The sequence below is a fragment of the Parasteatoda tepidariorum genome, chromosome 7, assembly GCF_043381705.1.
Source record: "Parasteatoda tepidariorum isolate YZ-2023 chromosome 7, CAS_Ptep_4.0, whole genome shotgun sequence".
In the NCBI taxonomy this organism is placed as follows: domain Eukaryota; kingdom Metazoa; phylum Arthropoda; class Arachnida; order Araneae; family Theridiidae; genus Parasteatoda; species Parasteatoda tepidariorum.
Window position 1 is genome coordinate 88490426 of NC_092210.1, and position 16232 is coordinate 88506657.

The 16232-nt window shown below is 32.9% G+C and overlaps 1 protein-coding gene across 1 annotated transcript in view; it reads right to left on the reverse strand.

Moving 5' to 3' along the window:
* Positions 1-860: 860 nt before the first annotated feature.
* Positions 861-16232, reverse strand: part of LOC107449232 (uncharacterized) — a 20491-nt gene continuing 5119 nt past the window's right edge. The window contains exons 2-3 of the mRNA XM_043042930.2: positions 5045-5360; positions 861-1790 (exon numbers count right to left, since the gene is read on the reverse strand). Of these exons, the coding sequence (XP_042898864.1) occupies positions 1478-1790; positions 5045-5358 (627 nt within the window). The 5' untranslated portion in view covers positions 5359-5360 and the 3' untranslated portion in view covers positions 861-1477. The remainder of the gene's footprint in view (positions 1791-5044; positions 5361-16232) is intronic.

Here is a 16232-nt window from a genome sequence, read left to right on the forward strand (position 1 = left end):
ATATTTTTCACTATGGCCATTTTATCACACATTATGTAGTGAAGCTGTTATTAAAAATAATGCGCTGCTTTTTTTTTCTTCTTTGATATAAGAAATTTGTTAGAGTGGTAACATCTCCAAGTTCAGATCATTATTGAATATTTTTTAATGTTTAAATAAATTTAAGAAAGCTTTAAAAATAACTTTTTACATAAGTGCTTTCTCACACATAATAATGTGCTAAGAGATATTATGAAATAATACTACAATCAGCCTTTTTCTCAGGTAAAACGTGCAATTTTAATTTTTAAAAAATTTTACTAGTCACCAAAATTTTTTAATTCTATTCTATTTTCAAATTCTAAAAGCAATATTATTCATGACAGAATTTTTTCTTAAAAAGGTAAGGAGTGGGATGATGAAATACGACAAATCATCTCTTTTAAATATGTGACTAGAAACATAGCTCGCGTCCTATAAATTAGCGATGATTTTAAAAAATCCAATAAAGAAAAAAGAAAGGAGGCAGATATGCACGGTTTACTGTGTTGAACCCTAGGAAACCATTCATTTTTTAACCTCCAAATTTTAGTGTCAGTTACAGAAGTCATAAGTAGATGGCGCTGATAACTGAGACAAATTTTAAAACATTTATTTATTCGAATAACCAGCATTTGTTACGATATTCGAATAACCAGCATTTGTTACGATATGTTGGTTGAGGACAAATCAATAAGTGATGCTCCAGCAAATATTTCTGTTGGAATGGCGTCATTGCTGTAAAAAATATTGTTTCGTTTTTTCCGACAGTAGTGCCACCTATAAACAAACTCTGAATAATTTTAAAAAGTTTGTAAGAATATATCAACTCGTTTCATTAAAAAAAAAACGCAGCTAATTGTACATTTATTTCGATATCTTCTATTTTTTTAAAAAATCGTCTGTCATTTTTAAGAAAACCAGTACTAAATTTTTAAACTGATTTTCAAATAAACAAGAATTTCTCAGGCGATGAAAATAGCTTTTCAGGAATATCAAAAATATATTTCGAATAAATTACTGAGATCATATGCATTTTATGTCTATACAGAAACACATTGATCTATTTCATTGATCTTTAAATAAATGATAAATATCCGAACTAGTGGCTAGAAAATGTTACTATTATAAACGGTCAATTGCGAAGTGTAAGTCAAGGAAATCAGAAAATTGAAATCCATTTCATGTTGTTGAAAAGCACTAAACTCTTTCACTGAATTTTCAACAGCCAACAACTTTCAAACAGTCTTTGATGAAAAATGCCTAAGAAATTCGGAAATTCAATTTCATTTTATGCCATAGAAACATATAAATTCCTTTTCATGATCTTCAGACAAAAGTATAGATGTTCATATCAGACGTTGAAAATAGTGGTTGATAGCTTTCAGCAGCAGCTGGTAATGAATGACGATGAAATCTGAAAATCCAACACCATTTCATCTCACACAAATCTCCTTCTTTAATCATCAAATAAATTATAAACACTTGTATCATAAGTTGGAAATGGTTCTTGATAACTCTCAGACGGCCATTGACGAAGAATGTCAATGAAATCCGAAAAATCATCTCCATCTGATGTCAACTGTTGCCAGTCATAATCTGCACCGTTATCGGTATTTGAGAAAGCAGCTAAGTTCGCAGAATCACCAAGGAAAAGTTTAGATGCATATGATTCGTTGATGTTAGGCCTTAATACTTGAAATAAATCTTCGAGAGGTCCGGCACCGATTGATGAGTTGCGGTATCCAGTACAGGAACTCGAGCAGTAGAATCTTAAAATGAAATATTAAAGATATCAAAATTACAATTGAAAGATTCTACAAATGATGTTTTCACCTGTTTTTCATAATATTGTTTGATGTGTTCTACTCTCCGAATATGGCAGGACCATCATAATCTGAGATAAATTGATTCGGACCTATCAAGAAATATTAGCTTCGTTTTTATAATATTCGAATGTTATATCTGTTTTCATCAATAAATACTGAACCTTGAGATAGCTTTTTTCATTCATGATAGTCCTAAATAAGATTAAATTTTAATATGGCGATTGATTACATGTCTTTTTAATTTTTTTTTATATATAAAAGAAATTTTTTTTAAAAATTCACTTGCACTATTTCTACTAGAAAACGGAACTCCGTCAGAGCTAGCAGCGCACCCTAGTGTAGAAAACACCATCTATTATTATGTGTTATAATTTTTTTTTTTCATATGAGTTAAGCTGATAGAAGTTTCGTTGAGAATGAGTCGTAATTGCAACTTCAATATCTTATGTCATTCCCCGTTTAAATATATCGGTCGATTTTTCGAACACCCTACTTTCATTGTCACAACGCCTACATCTGAAGCGATGTGAAAGTAAAAAGATTCGCCCATAATATCATTCAATACTGCGCAAACAACTTCATCGGTTTTGCATAATTTCCTCCTACATTATATGTCACACTGTTACTATACATATTTATCAGTTCGACTCACTATGAATTGTTCTTTTTTTTTTATTTTGACAATGTATTAGTATAGTCTTAACAAGCGCGTTTGTTTCGCTCCTACGACACGAAAAAGAGTATATACCACACGGAAACAAGTTTTGAAAAAAAAAAAAAAAACAGTACCTAAGAAAATGATAACATTACGCTTAAAGAATATTAAGAAATCGTTACCGCCGCTGTTTTGGGTGTTCAACTTTACATTACATTTTGTTTTGCTGCGGAAAAAGTATCAGATTTAGAGATATGAAATTACAAAGCGAGTAGAAAAATGCTCAATGAGTACGATGGAATAAAAAACATTCTATATTCAGTTTATGAAATATTACTGTTAAACATGTAGTAAAAAATACTTTGCAGACCGCTCTACAGTCCACAGAAATGCATTAAAAGATTTGAAATTTGGCGCACTTATCGCAATTTTATTTTCAAAATTAATATTTTTTTTTCAAAGTTGTTACAATTTTAAGTGCTTTTTTCGAGAGTTTTCTCTTTTTTTGGTCCATTGTTGTAGAAACCGAAATCTTCTTTCATAAGCTCTCGCTTGATTCGATGTTTAAAAAAAAAAATGAATGAGTACAATAAAAGAGGAGAGTGAGTGATTTGATCCTGCCTCATATAAATCTTATCATTTGTATCAAATATTTTCAAAAATATTAAAAGCTCGATAGAAATAAAAACTGTTTACAATTTGAACAGTTTTATATAAGGTAATCGTTATATAGTGACAATAAGTAAAATAACTTCTTATTATTGTGTTGCACTTAGCTGGCGAGCGTTAGTGAGCAGGGGGTGGTTGTTGTGCTTGACGTATGCCTGTTTAGGCAGAGGGGCTACGAATGTTCTTGTTTTCCAGTGGCGCCATCTATGGCCAAGAATTCGACTTATGCCACACCCGTTTATAGGTCGGACCCATTCATACATCCATTCAATCATCCACAGATCGTAATTTTGACCTGAATCAGAGAACGATCGATATCCAATCCAGTACCCCCAGAGGTATTGATTTGTTATGGGAACATGGAGGACTTTTGCGACTCGACAGATTTAACGTGCATCAGTCACTTTACTACACGGGGGGTCTACGGCCGTCGGGGTTCGAACCCACGAACTCTCGGACATGGGCCCATCGCCCTACCGACCAGGCTATCCCGGCCAGCACATAGTATGCACACAGCTGGAAAAACTTACACTTGTATTGTTTATTTTTTTTTCAATTGCACGTCATCATACATTTTAATTAAAGAATTGTACTCGTGTAATTATAAAGTTAAAAGTTAAATTCAATATGAAGCTGTCCCAAAATAAAGTGTAGTCACAAGATGTCCAAATATATCAAAATGTTATAAGCTTTTTCTGTTTAAAAAAAAAAGGAAAATTTCTCACTTTTACGTCAGATTCCGTACGTAAGAATGAAGCTACTGCTTTAGCTTTCTGTTTTAGCTTTCTGTTTTAGATGCTACGCTTCTTTATGTTATGTTGGCGTGATTTTTACTACATACGACAAAGCTACAAGCTGTTTTATAGCTCTTAAATGTTCTGTTTTTGCCTACCTCCGAACTAAAATTGGCCAAGAAATGCGAATTTGGAGAAATGTATTGATGAAATTTAGAAATGAATCGTGTGATCTTACATTGGTTCCTTAAATAAAAAAAAAATAATTTTATTAGTTTTTGTTTAACATTATGGTTGTTTAATTGCTCTAGTTCCATAAGAAACTGGATAAATTTTCGTTATTTCAAAATTATACATTATATTTATTTTAACTATACAATTCAGTTAAAAAAAGTTAAATAATCAACAGAAGTTCAGTAATATTTTTAAATATTAATAATAATAATGATAAGCTGCATTCTTTATCGCCTAATTCCTCAAAATCTATTCTCTACCAAATTTTCTGTTCACAGATCCGCAGTTTCACCTTCAGTAAAGTCCCGCAGTGGACTGATTGTTAAGACACGGTTCCCAGCAGATCACCGAAGTCAAGCATCACTGGATACGGTCACTGTGCGGGTGGGTGACCACTTGGATCAGTCTACGTAGGCACCAAGGGCGCACGGTATTGGTCCTCGTTAAGCTGTTCTACCGTAAAGTGCTCGACTTCACGTGCAGGTCGTTGGGCTACCGAAGCGGGGATTCCATCCCCTCTGCAGAGGATCAAAATTGTGATGGCATGTCTTCGGATCATCCTCAGGGATGTTTCCCAGACCGTCGCCAATAGCCCATTGTGCAGCTCTAATGCGACGTAAATAAAAACTACAAAACTACTACAGCTCTAAAAAAATATAGTCTAAACCCAGTACAAATATAGTCTAAACCCAGTACAATGATATTCCACTTCGTTAGCTAACGGATTTTTGAAAAATCTCTTATTTTCACTTGCGCAAGTTTGATATTTTTTCACTGGCGCATGCGCATTTCACCAGAACTGACGCATGTGCACTAGAAGTGCGCATAAGCAGTTATTTAAATCTTGCGTACGGAAACTAACGTAAATTTGCAAAATCTCCCTAATGTATTCAACTATTACTTACATTTTTTGTTCTGTCACAGTTTTTTTGAATTGCTGTGCTTGATTAGGTAACTCCACTTCTGCAGAGCTATTTGATGATTGTGCTACCAAATCTTTATAGTAAGACAATGATCCGGATGATGGTGTGAAAAAAACCTGATCGTAGATGTTATCGCAGTATCCTTCTTTCACAGCATTTCGTTTGAAATGAAAGCTTAACTCATCAGTAATACGGTTAAGAAATGATAATATGTTTATTGTCTCCAACCCGTCACGGTGTTGTGGCGTTGGTGAACTCACGGAAGATGCCGAAGTATCAGTAGAATCAACATGCATTGCTAGAAAAATAAATCAACCAATCAAAAAACTTGATTTTTTTTTTTTTTTTTTAAGTTTTGGGAAAAAAATTCTTTAATCTATAAGTCAACCTTTAAGGGGACTTTTCCCTCGCCATCTGGATTTTAAGTTAAATTACTGATTATAGTTTTCTTCATGACTTTTTTGTTATTAAAAAAACTCAAGCTGATACAGTATCATAAGACAATACTCTTCTTTTGAAAAAAGTTCACAAATAAAGGCGTTGCTTTAATAGATAATAAAAAACAGAACTTGATAACTTTTAAGAGCTCTGAAAAAAAAATTTCGAAAAAAAAATGATGCAATAAAATTATACGATGAATAATTTTGGATTAATACATTTCTTGAGAATTTTAAATGATTTTTGTACGTAGTGTTTGCGCGTTTTTATGAAGAATTTTTAATGTTTTCGGCGAATATAATTTTGTTTGATAAGCTAAAATAACTAAACATATATTTAGGCTTATATTCAAGCAATAAACTCCATAGTCTTGTAATATTGAACTCAATCCAGAAGACAAGAGAACTTCGGGATCAAATATTGGGAGACATTTGCCTTCGTGGTGGACTTTTTGATGGAACTAACCCACATTTACGTTACAAATAGAAGAAAATCATAAAAACCTCCCACGACGCCTGATGTTAAGGGGACTGATCCGTCTACCACTGAGGATATTTTATGTCGGCACTGTGGTCAGTGCGAGCAGGGTGCGGAATTCGTATCGACCGGCTAACGCTGGGATTCGAACCCGGTTCACTTCATTGAAAGGAGAATGCTCTATCCTCTGAGCTACCACGGCTCAACAAATTCAATTTGGAGCAAACTGTCATCAAGTTTTATCTGCGTTTGCTACTCCAAAAAATGTTCAAAAACGATTCATAGGCGTGAGCTGAACATTAACACATAAATTATTTTAAATTTTTACATCAAAATTTAGCAGTTTCATACAAAAATAAACTTTTTTTTTAATTTAAAAAAATATATATCAACATAAAACTGATTTTAGTATTTTTCTATCGTGGTAAACTACTCTCACTTTTCTTCATAATTTAGGTTACCACTTTCCGGAGTTGAACAACCAATCCACTGACAAGGGAAACTAGGGAAGTGTGACTCTCCAATTTTGAAATAAACTAGTGGGATGTATGCCTTATGAGGAATAATTTTAGGGGGTAGCATTCGTTTCGGCCCATAGAAGGTCCTGTGAGAGATAAAAAATAATTAAATCTATAGAAAAATCGGTATTTTATTACTTCAATGCAGACTATTAGTTATTGTAATTGTCTCATNTAAAATATAATCTTATACTATGAAATCTCTATAAATACATTTTAGAAAAACATTATAATAATATTATATTTATGTAAAAATCGTTTTATCTGAATAAACGGCTCAGATTTATCTGAGTATGTCAGAAAGAGTATGTCACATTTAAAGTATGTCACAAAGAAAAAATTTCATGTTCACGATTTTTTCTCGCCTTTTTAGGGTGTAAGGAAGAAGAAAATTCATGTAGAAATAGTGTGCCCTCCAAATTTTTTTAAATTTTTTTTTGGCCGCCTAACTGGCGTTTATTTGTAGAATTGCTCATATGCCCCTCTTCTATCACTTCTTTACATTTAATGTGCGGTAATATCAAAAGAAATAAGGGTTTAAATAATTTCTTTAAAACAATTTCTAAATTAAATGACTACATTTAGGTCGTTGTATTGGAATGCGCGTTTCAGTGCATATTCTAATCGGCATTAAAATAACATTGCTTCTATGAAATAGCAAACGGGACATCACGCATCAATCGTTGTAATGGATAGGCCGCTGTAATTAGGTCGTACTAAACAGCGTATACTGTAACTCACTTCATGTTTTACTGGGAGGAAAGATACTAATAACACGTTTACATATTCTTTTTTTACCTACCACTTCACTGTGGACCAGAAGACCATGATCTTAGGCCAAAAGTCAAAAATTAAATTTTCAACTAAAATATGTGTAGGCAGTTTTAATAAAGCCCAAATTAAGTATTGATAATTATTCCAAACATTATAATTTACTTTTTGGACCGACAAGAGTACAATGTAATGAAAAATATGTTTACATTTTTTTTTTTTTAAATGTAATCTTTAAATTTTTATTTCAGAAATATATATAGGAATTTCACCTTACTGTTACATTTTTATCAAAGTAATTTGTCTGAAATTATAGTAAAATTTTTCAATTTGTTGGATTAGTTACTACTCGTGACAAACTTATAATTTATATCTTATCATTTAACATTTCACAATGTTTGAATGACTTTCGAAACTTAATTCCAAAAAGTTTCACGAGGTAATTCGCTAAACTTTTTTTTGGTCTTCTTTGATGTTTCTTCTTTCGAAAAAACCTGTCCCACTTTGCCTGTATTGCAAAGGTGGACTAAATATACCGAAAAACAAAAATTAAATCCTGTTTTCGCGTTTAGATATTATAAAATAATTCTACAATCAGCCTTTTTCTCAGGTATAATGTGTAATTTTAAAAAATTTTACTAGTGACCAAAAATTTTTAATTCTCTTCTATTTTTAAATTCTAAAAGCAATATTATTCCTGACAGAATTTTTCTTAAAAAGGGAGGGAGTTGGATGGTGAAATCAAACAAATCATCTTTCTTAAATATGTGACTAGAAACATAGCTCGTGCCCTATAAATGAGCGATGACTTAAAATCCAATTTTAAAAAAAAGGAAGGAGGCAGATATGCACGGTTTACTATGTTGAACCTTCAGAAACCATTGATTTCATAACCTCCAAAGTTTAATGTTAGCTACAGAAGTCATAAGCAGATGGCGCTGATAATTGAGACAAATTGTAAAACATTTATTCGAAAAGCCAGCATTTGTTACAACATGTTGGCTGAGTTGAGGACAAATCAATTGATGCTCCAGCAAATATTTCTGTTGGAATGGCGTCATTGCTGTAAAAAATATTGTTTCGTTTTTTCCGACAGTAGTGCCACCTATAAACAAACTCTGAATAATTTTAAAAAGTTTGTAAGAATATATCAACTCGTTTCATTAAAAAAAAATGCAGCTAATTGTACATTTATTTCTATATCTTCTATTTTTTTAAAAAAATCGCCTGTTATTTTTAAGAAAATCAGTAGTAAATTTTTTAACTGATTTTCAAATAAACAACAAATATTTTTCAGGCGATAAAAATAACTTTTGAGAATATCAAAAATACATTTAAAATAAATTACTGAGTTCAGTGGCGTACGCAAGGGAGGGGTTTAGGGGTTTAAACAACCCCCTTGAGCTCAGACAAAATGGCAAAAATAAAAATTTTAGTAGAAATTATGCGAGCTATTATTTTTTAAGACTATATATTTTTATCTGCCTTATGCCTACTTTTTTTTTGTCACGGTATTTCTCAGAATACTGAAAAAACATTAACTATAATAGGGTTGTACTTTTGAAACCAAATTCACGTGATACTGTTACGGACTGGTTCCTTTCTGTCCTACCAGTATAGTTTTCGAGACTGGCTGTCATTCGCGAGCTCTTTACGCGATGATTCTGGAATCCTAGACGTTCTGTCGTCTTTGAGACAATTCGAGAATTTTGGAGATGCGGTGAAAAATTATATAAAAGGGTTAACGGAGTACAGTGGAGTTAGTTAGTCAGACTAAGAGTTATCTCTGCCGCTTGTCTTTCGGAGCTTGCCGCTAAATCTGTTTTGATTTATCTCAACAAAAAGTTCAGTCAATCGCCGTACCGTCCCGCAGTGGACTGATCGTTAAGACACGGTTCCCAGCAGATCACCGAAGTCAAGCATCACTGGCTACGGTAAGTGCGCGGGTGGGTGACCACTTGTATCAGCCTGTGTAGGGACTGAGGGTGTGCGGTATTGGTCCTCGTTAAACTGTTCTACAGTAAAGTGCTCGATTTCGCGTGCAGGTCGTCGTGCTACCGAAGCGGGGGTGCCATCCCCTCTGTGCAGAGGATCAAAATTGTGATGGTATGTCTTCGGATCATCCTCAGGGGTGTTTCCCAGACCGTCGCCAATAGCTCATCGTGCAACTCTAGTGCGACGTAAATTAACTACAACAATCGCCGAGCCCGTCGTCGCCACTATTTCGACTAGTGAAGAAATCAGTAACAATACCATTGGAGATACTGTGCTCATTGAAGTTATTCATTCCAGCTCGAAACTTTGAGATCATAGCATAGCGGATATTTCTGTACCAATCCATATATATTTGCTGTTCTTGGATCTTTAGGATGTCAAAACGCAAGAATTTAACAATTTTTAATTATTTTGCGAAAAAACCGCGACCTGAAATTAGTGAGGTGTACCATCTAGTACCAATGTAAGTTTTTCTGTCGTACAGAAATGTGATACTTCCGTTGAAGAAAACGTTTCTAGCATAACAAAATCTGATGAATGTGAAAGTGGCCCTCAAAGTGTTACTTCCCACCCATATGACATTGGACTTTTTTTTAGAAGATATTACATTATGTTCTTAAACTTAAAAAATCAAATCAAAATTTAACTAAACAATGCTGTCTAAATAAAAAGTCAAAATTGTCTAGCTGTCTAAATTAGGGAAATAATAGTGCTTTATTACAGACTCGAATTTATTTTAGTAGTTTCAGAAAATTATGAACACCCCCCTTGAAAAAATTCTGCGTACGCCACTGACTGAGTTCATATGCATTTCATGTCTCTTCAGAAACACATTAATCTATTTCATTGATCTTTAAATAAATGATAAATAACAATAATAGTGGGTAGAAAATGTTACCATTAAACGATTGATTGCGAAGTGTAAGCCAAGGAAATCAGAGAATTAAAATCCATTTCATGTTGTTGAAAAGCACTAAACTGTTTCACTGAGTTTTAAACAATTCATAACTACTTGCATCGAACGCTCACTATTGTTAGCAACTTTCAAACAGCATTTGATGAAAAATGTCAAAGAAATTTCGGAAATTCAATTCCATTTTATGCCAGAGAAACATATAAATTCCTTTTCATGATCTTCAGACAAAAGTATAGATTTTCATATCAGACGTTGAAAATAGTGGTTGATAGCTTTCAGCAGCCGCTGGTAAGGAATGTCGATGAAATCTGAAAATCCAATACCATTTCATCTCACACAAATCTCTTTCATTAATCATCAAATAAATTATAAACACTTGTATCATAAGTTGGAAATGATTCTTGATAACTCTCAGACGGCCATTGATGAAGAATGTCAATGAAATCAGAAAATCCAACACCATTTCATCGCACACAAATCTCTTTCATTGATCTTCAAATAAATTATAAATACTTGTATCATAAGTTGGAAATGGTTCTTGATAACTCTCAGACGGCCATTGATGAAGAATGTCAATGAAATCAGAAAAATCATCTCCATCTGATGTCAACTGCTGCCAGTCATAATCTGTACCGTTATCGGTATTAGAGAAAGCGGCTAAGTTCTCAGAATCACCAAGAAAAAGTTTAGATGCATATGATTCATTGATGTTAGGCCTTAATACTTGAAATAAATCTTCGAGAGGTCCGGCACCTATTGATGAGTTGCGGTATCCAGTACAGGAACTCGAGCAGTAGAATCTAAAAATGAAATATTACAGATATAAAAATTACAATTGGAAGATTCTACACATGATGTTTTAACCGGTTTTTCATAATACTGCTTGATGTGTTCTACCCTCCGAATATGGCAGGACCATCATAATCTGAGATAAATTGATCCTGACGTATAAACAAATATTTCCATATTAGTTGCGTTTTTAAAATATTCAAATGTTATACCTGTTTTCATCAATAAATACCAAACCTTGAGATTTCTTTTATTCATTCATTATAGTACTAAAAAAGATTTAATTTTAAGATGGCCATTTAATCCATGTCTTTTATATGTATAAAAGATATTTTTTTAAAAATTCACTTGCACTATTGCTACTAGAAAACGGTACTTCGTCGTTCCTTTTTTTTTTTTTTTTTTTTTAAGATAACCATTTCTACAAAGCAGCTAATTCTGAATCGTTACCTGATTTTCATTGATTTTCTTAGTTGGTTTCACTGTCAATTGTATTGATATATTTTGCTTTGGCTATAGTGATGTGGGAGAACTTTTTTTGTAAAACAGATAGATTGATCAATTATATGAAGAAAAAGAAACAGAGGTATTTGAATTAAAGAGATTCGGAGAAGCGAGGATCTTCCGTACTTTGATTGGCATTATTAAACAAACTTAATGAGATGGAAGGGAAGATTTATATATCAATTTTATTAACCAGTACAAAAAAATACATTAGGATATTTACATTTTTTAATGTACCATAAGTCATTATTTTTTAAGAGACTCATCTTTGACTGATATTAATAATCCCAAGAAACTGAAGAGGTAAGATTAAAAGCTTCAAAAATATATAAATTGGGTATATAATTCTTACCTGTACCTACAACAACGAGCACTATCTGCTGTGTTGGAAGCCATTTCATGTTTCATTGACCTGTGCTAAATTATTTTTTAAATTTTACAGTAGCTGAATATTTTTTTCACTTACTGCAGTACTTACTTTTGAAAAAAAAAATATAAGTAACAACATGTTTTCAATAAGATAAAATACCAAATTTTTAATAGAAGTAAATTCTTTCTGTCAGGTTAAAGAAAATGTATATTTCTTTTATTTCGGACCAGTGTCATTCGAATTGTACATTAAACCAGTACGTGCAACAGGTGTCTTGGAAAGCAATTAAGAACAAAAAGTATTCTTTGAGAAATTTGGCACTTACAACATGTACACATTTTTATGTGTTTAGTCTCTATTATCTATTAGTTTCAATATAAATCTTTATTGAAACTATAAGTGCTATATAAGCAGTCTATTTAGTTTCATTTTGATACCTTTAAATGGATGGTGTTTGCAACATAAATGTAAACAACAACTACAACAATCTCGGACTCTTAATTTCCTTTGCTTTCGGTTCGAAAGTGTACAGCTGCTTATTACAGCTTTTTCTGCGAGGCGATGTTTTCAAACAGATAATTTTGTTTTTAATAAAAGAAATAAGTTTTATAATTTCTGAGCCCAAATCTGCTGAATTTCGTAACATATCAATGATATTAAGTAGTTCTGATGAATTTGAAGTGAAAATTTGTTTGAATTATTTATAAATGCATTGTTAAAAAAGGTGACATAGTAGCTAGATTTAGAAATAACTCGCTTTTTTGGCAGTCTTGATTCAACCTCATTTTACTTGTTTATTACTGCTTGATCTTGTTGAAAGCCGTGCACTATCATATGCTAATGTTAGCATGTTGTTCGAGCAGCGAGATTAAGTTCATTTCACAAATTGTAATTTCGATTTAAATTTCGAAGTTTGTATATTGTTAAGAAGGTAAAAAGTGTTATATAACGGTTATTGTTTGTTGTTAAGAAGTGTTCTATAACGGTTCCATTTTATTGTTAGGAAGGTAAGAAGTGTTTTATAACGGTTCCTTTTTATTGTTAAGAAGGTAAGAAGTGTTATATAACGGTTATTTTTTGTTGTTAAGAAGTGTTTCATAACAGTTCTTTTTTATTGTTAAGAAGGTAAGAAGTGTTTTATAACGATTATTTTTTTCAAATGATGATTCTAATAACGATTCTTCCTTTAAACACAAATAATAAATCAGATAGCAAATACACGTCTATAAGAAATACTCCCAAGACAGTCTCAAAACACAATGATCACGTTGTGATTCAATGGCTTCAAAGCACGTCAAAAACAGTAACCCGGAAATATAGGCCGTCAAGAGCTTGCAGCGCACCCTAGTGTAGGAAACACCATCTATTATTATGTGTTATAATTTTTTATTCATATAGCTGATGGAAGTTTTGTTGAAAATGAGTCGTAATTGCAACTTCAATGTCTTATATCATTCCCCCCTCTGAATAAATCGGTCGAATTTTCGAACACCCAACATTCATTGTTACAACGCCTACATCTGAAGGGATGTGAAAGTAAAAAGATTCATACGTAACTCATTCAATACTGGAAACACTACTCCACAATATACCTCTGTTTTACATAATTAACTTCATAAACATTACATAATTAACTTTATATGTCACACTGTTGCCAAGCATATTTATCAGTTCGACTCACTATGAATTGTTCCTTTTTTTATTTTGGCAATGCATTAGTATAGTCTTAAGAAGCGCGTTTGTTTTGCTCCTACGACACGAGAAAAAGTATATACCATATTTTATTTTATAACCGTCGTTGAACAGCTGATCCAATTTTATGGATTTACGGCTACTAATGTTCAACTCCGTAGCCCTGTAATTTTGAACCCAATCCAGAAGACAAGGGAACTCCTGGATCGAGTATTGGGAGAAATTGCCTTCGTGGAGAATTTCTTGATGGAGCTAACCCGCATTTGCGTTGCATGGAGAGGAAGACCACGAGAGCCTCCCAAGGTTAGCCTGATGGCAAGGGGACTCTAACCCATGATCCGTCTACCACTGAGGATATTTCGCGTCATCACTGTGGTCGGTGCAAACCGGATGCGGAATTCGTATCGACCAGCCATCCGACCAGAATCCCGGTTCACCTCATTGGAAGGCGAACGCTCTATCCCCTGAGCCATCGCGGCTCAGTATATACCATACTGAAAAAAAGTTTTGTAAGAAAAAAAGAACAGCACCTAAGAAAATTATAACATAGCGCTTAAAGAATAGTAAGAAATCGTTACCGCCTCTGTTTTGGGTGTTCAACTTTACGCTACATTTTGTTTTGCTGCGGAAAAAGCATCAGACTTAGAGCATCGAAATTACTTTGGTGAGTAGAAAAATGTACATTGAGTACGATGGAATAAAAAAGATTCTATATTCAGTTGGTGAATTATTACTGTTAAACCTGCAGTAAAAAATGCCATGTGAACAGCTCTACAGACCCCAGTAATGCATTAAAAGTTTTAAATTTGACGCACTTATCGCAATTTTATTTTCAAAATAAATATTTTTTTTAAAAAAATTATTACAATTTCAAGTGCTTTTTTCTCGAGAGCTTTCTCTTTTTTGGTCCATTGTTGCAGAAAACTTTATCTCTTCCGAAATCTTCTTTTATAAGTTTTCTTGATGTTTAAAAAAATGAATAAATACAATAAAAGAAGAGAGTGAGTGATTTGATGTTGCCCCATATAAATCTTATCATTTGTATCGAATTTTTTTTTTAAATTATAAGAAGCTCGATAGAAATAAAAACTGTTTACAATTTGAACAGTTTCATATGATAAGGTAATCATTATATAGTGTCAATAAGTAAAATTACTTCTTATCAATGTGTTGCACATTCTGTATTTAATCTTTTTTTTCTTCTTTCCAAGTCCAATTGAATATTTTTCAAATCTACGTAGCTGTTCATATCGCTACGATTAACGTTTAACAAAATGTGTGCGTACGGGAAATTTAAATATTGATACACTTTATAAAAAAAATTACCTGTTTTATAGACATTTTTAAAAAAATTATGAGTGAGAAGCAATCGCTATTTATAATAAAAAATGATTTGGTTATAAATTACGCTAATTAACTATTAACAAGATTCTTATGATTTTTTTTCAATATCAAGCGAAAAATAAAACTTTCACATCACATAGCTGGCGAGCGTTAGTGAGCAGGGGGTGGTTGCTGTTGTTGTGCCTGAAGAATGCCTGTTTAGGCAGAGGGGGTACGATTGTTCTTGTTTTCCAGTGGCGCCATCTGTGGCCAAGAATTCGACTTATGCCACACCCGTTTATAGGGCGGACAAATTCATACATCCATTCATTCATCCACAGATCGTAATTTTGACCTGAACCAGAGAGCGATCGATCTCCAATCCAGTACCCCCGACGTATTGATTTGTTATGGGAACATGGAGGACTTTCGCGATTCGACAGATTTAACGTGCATCAGTCACTTTATAACACGGGGAGTCTTCGGCCGGCGGGTTTCAAAGCCACGAACTCTCGGACATGGGCCCAGCGCCCTACCGACCAGGCTATCCCGGCCAGCAGGGTGTGGTGTCTTCTAGTTAAATAATTAATTATACCTGAACTAGCATGGTGTCGCGCAATTGAAATAAAAACGCGTTTCCCGGAAAAACTTCCACTTGCATTGCTTTTTTTTTTTCTTTTTCCAATTGCAATGCATCATACATTTTAATTAAAAAAAATCGTACTCGTGTAATTATAAAGTTAAAAGTTTAATTCAATATGAAACTGCTTCGAAATAAAATGTAGTTACAAGATGTTCAAATATGTCTAAATGTTATAAGCTTTTTCTATTTAAAAAAAAGGGAGATTTCTCACTTTTACGTTAAATTCCGTAGGTAAGAATGAGGCAACTGCGCATGCTCAGATTTATTTTAGATGATACGTTTAAGTTATGTTGACGTGATTTTCACTACATAGACCAGGGGTTGCCAAACTTTTCTGATCATCGACCCCTACATAATTTTTCGAAATCTCCATCGACCCCCATAAAAGTAATTTTCTGCTAATTAAAATAAAACTCTATTAGATACTGTGTATGTACATTTATTTTATGATTTTGAACATTTATTAAAGTAATAGTACATAGTGTAACAATAGTTTTATGAAAAATATATTAATGTTGAAATATAAATACCTTAATATTTATGAAATAATAAGTAATTATAAGTAAGTAGAAATAATAAGTAAAGTAACTACGGATTTATTGCTTCTTAATCAATGACATGGGTGTGCCTGGTGTTTTTTTTTCTGCAAGGTTCGTTACATTGGGTTCAAAATTGGTCAATTTTAATCTTAAATCCCCTCGAAACTCCACATTTAATTTATTTCTGTTCTTAGT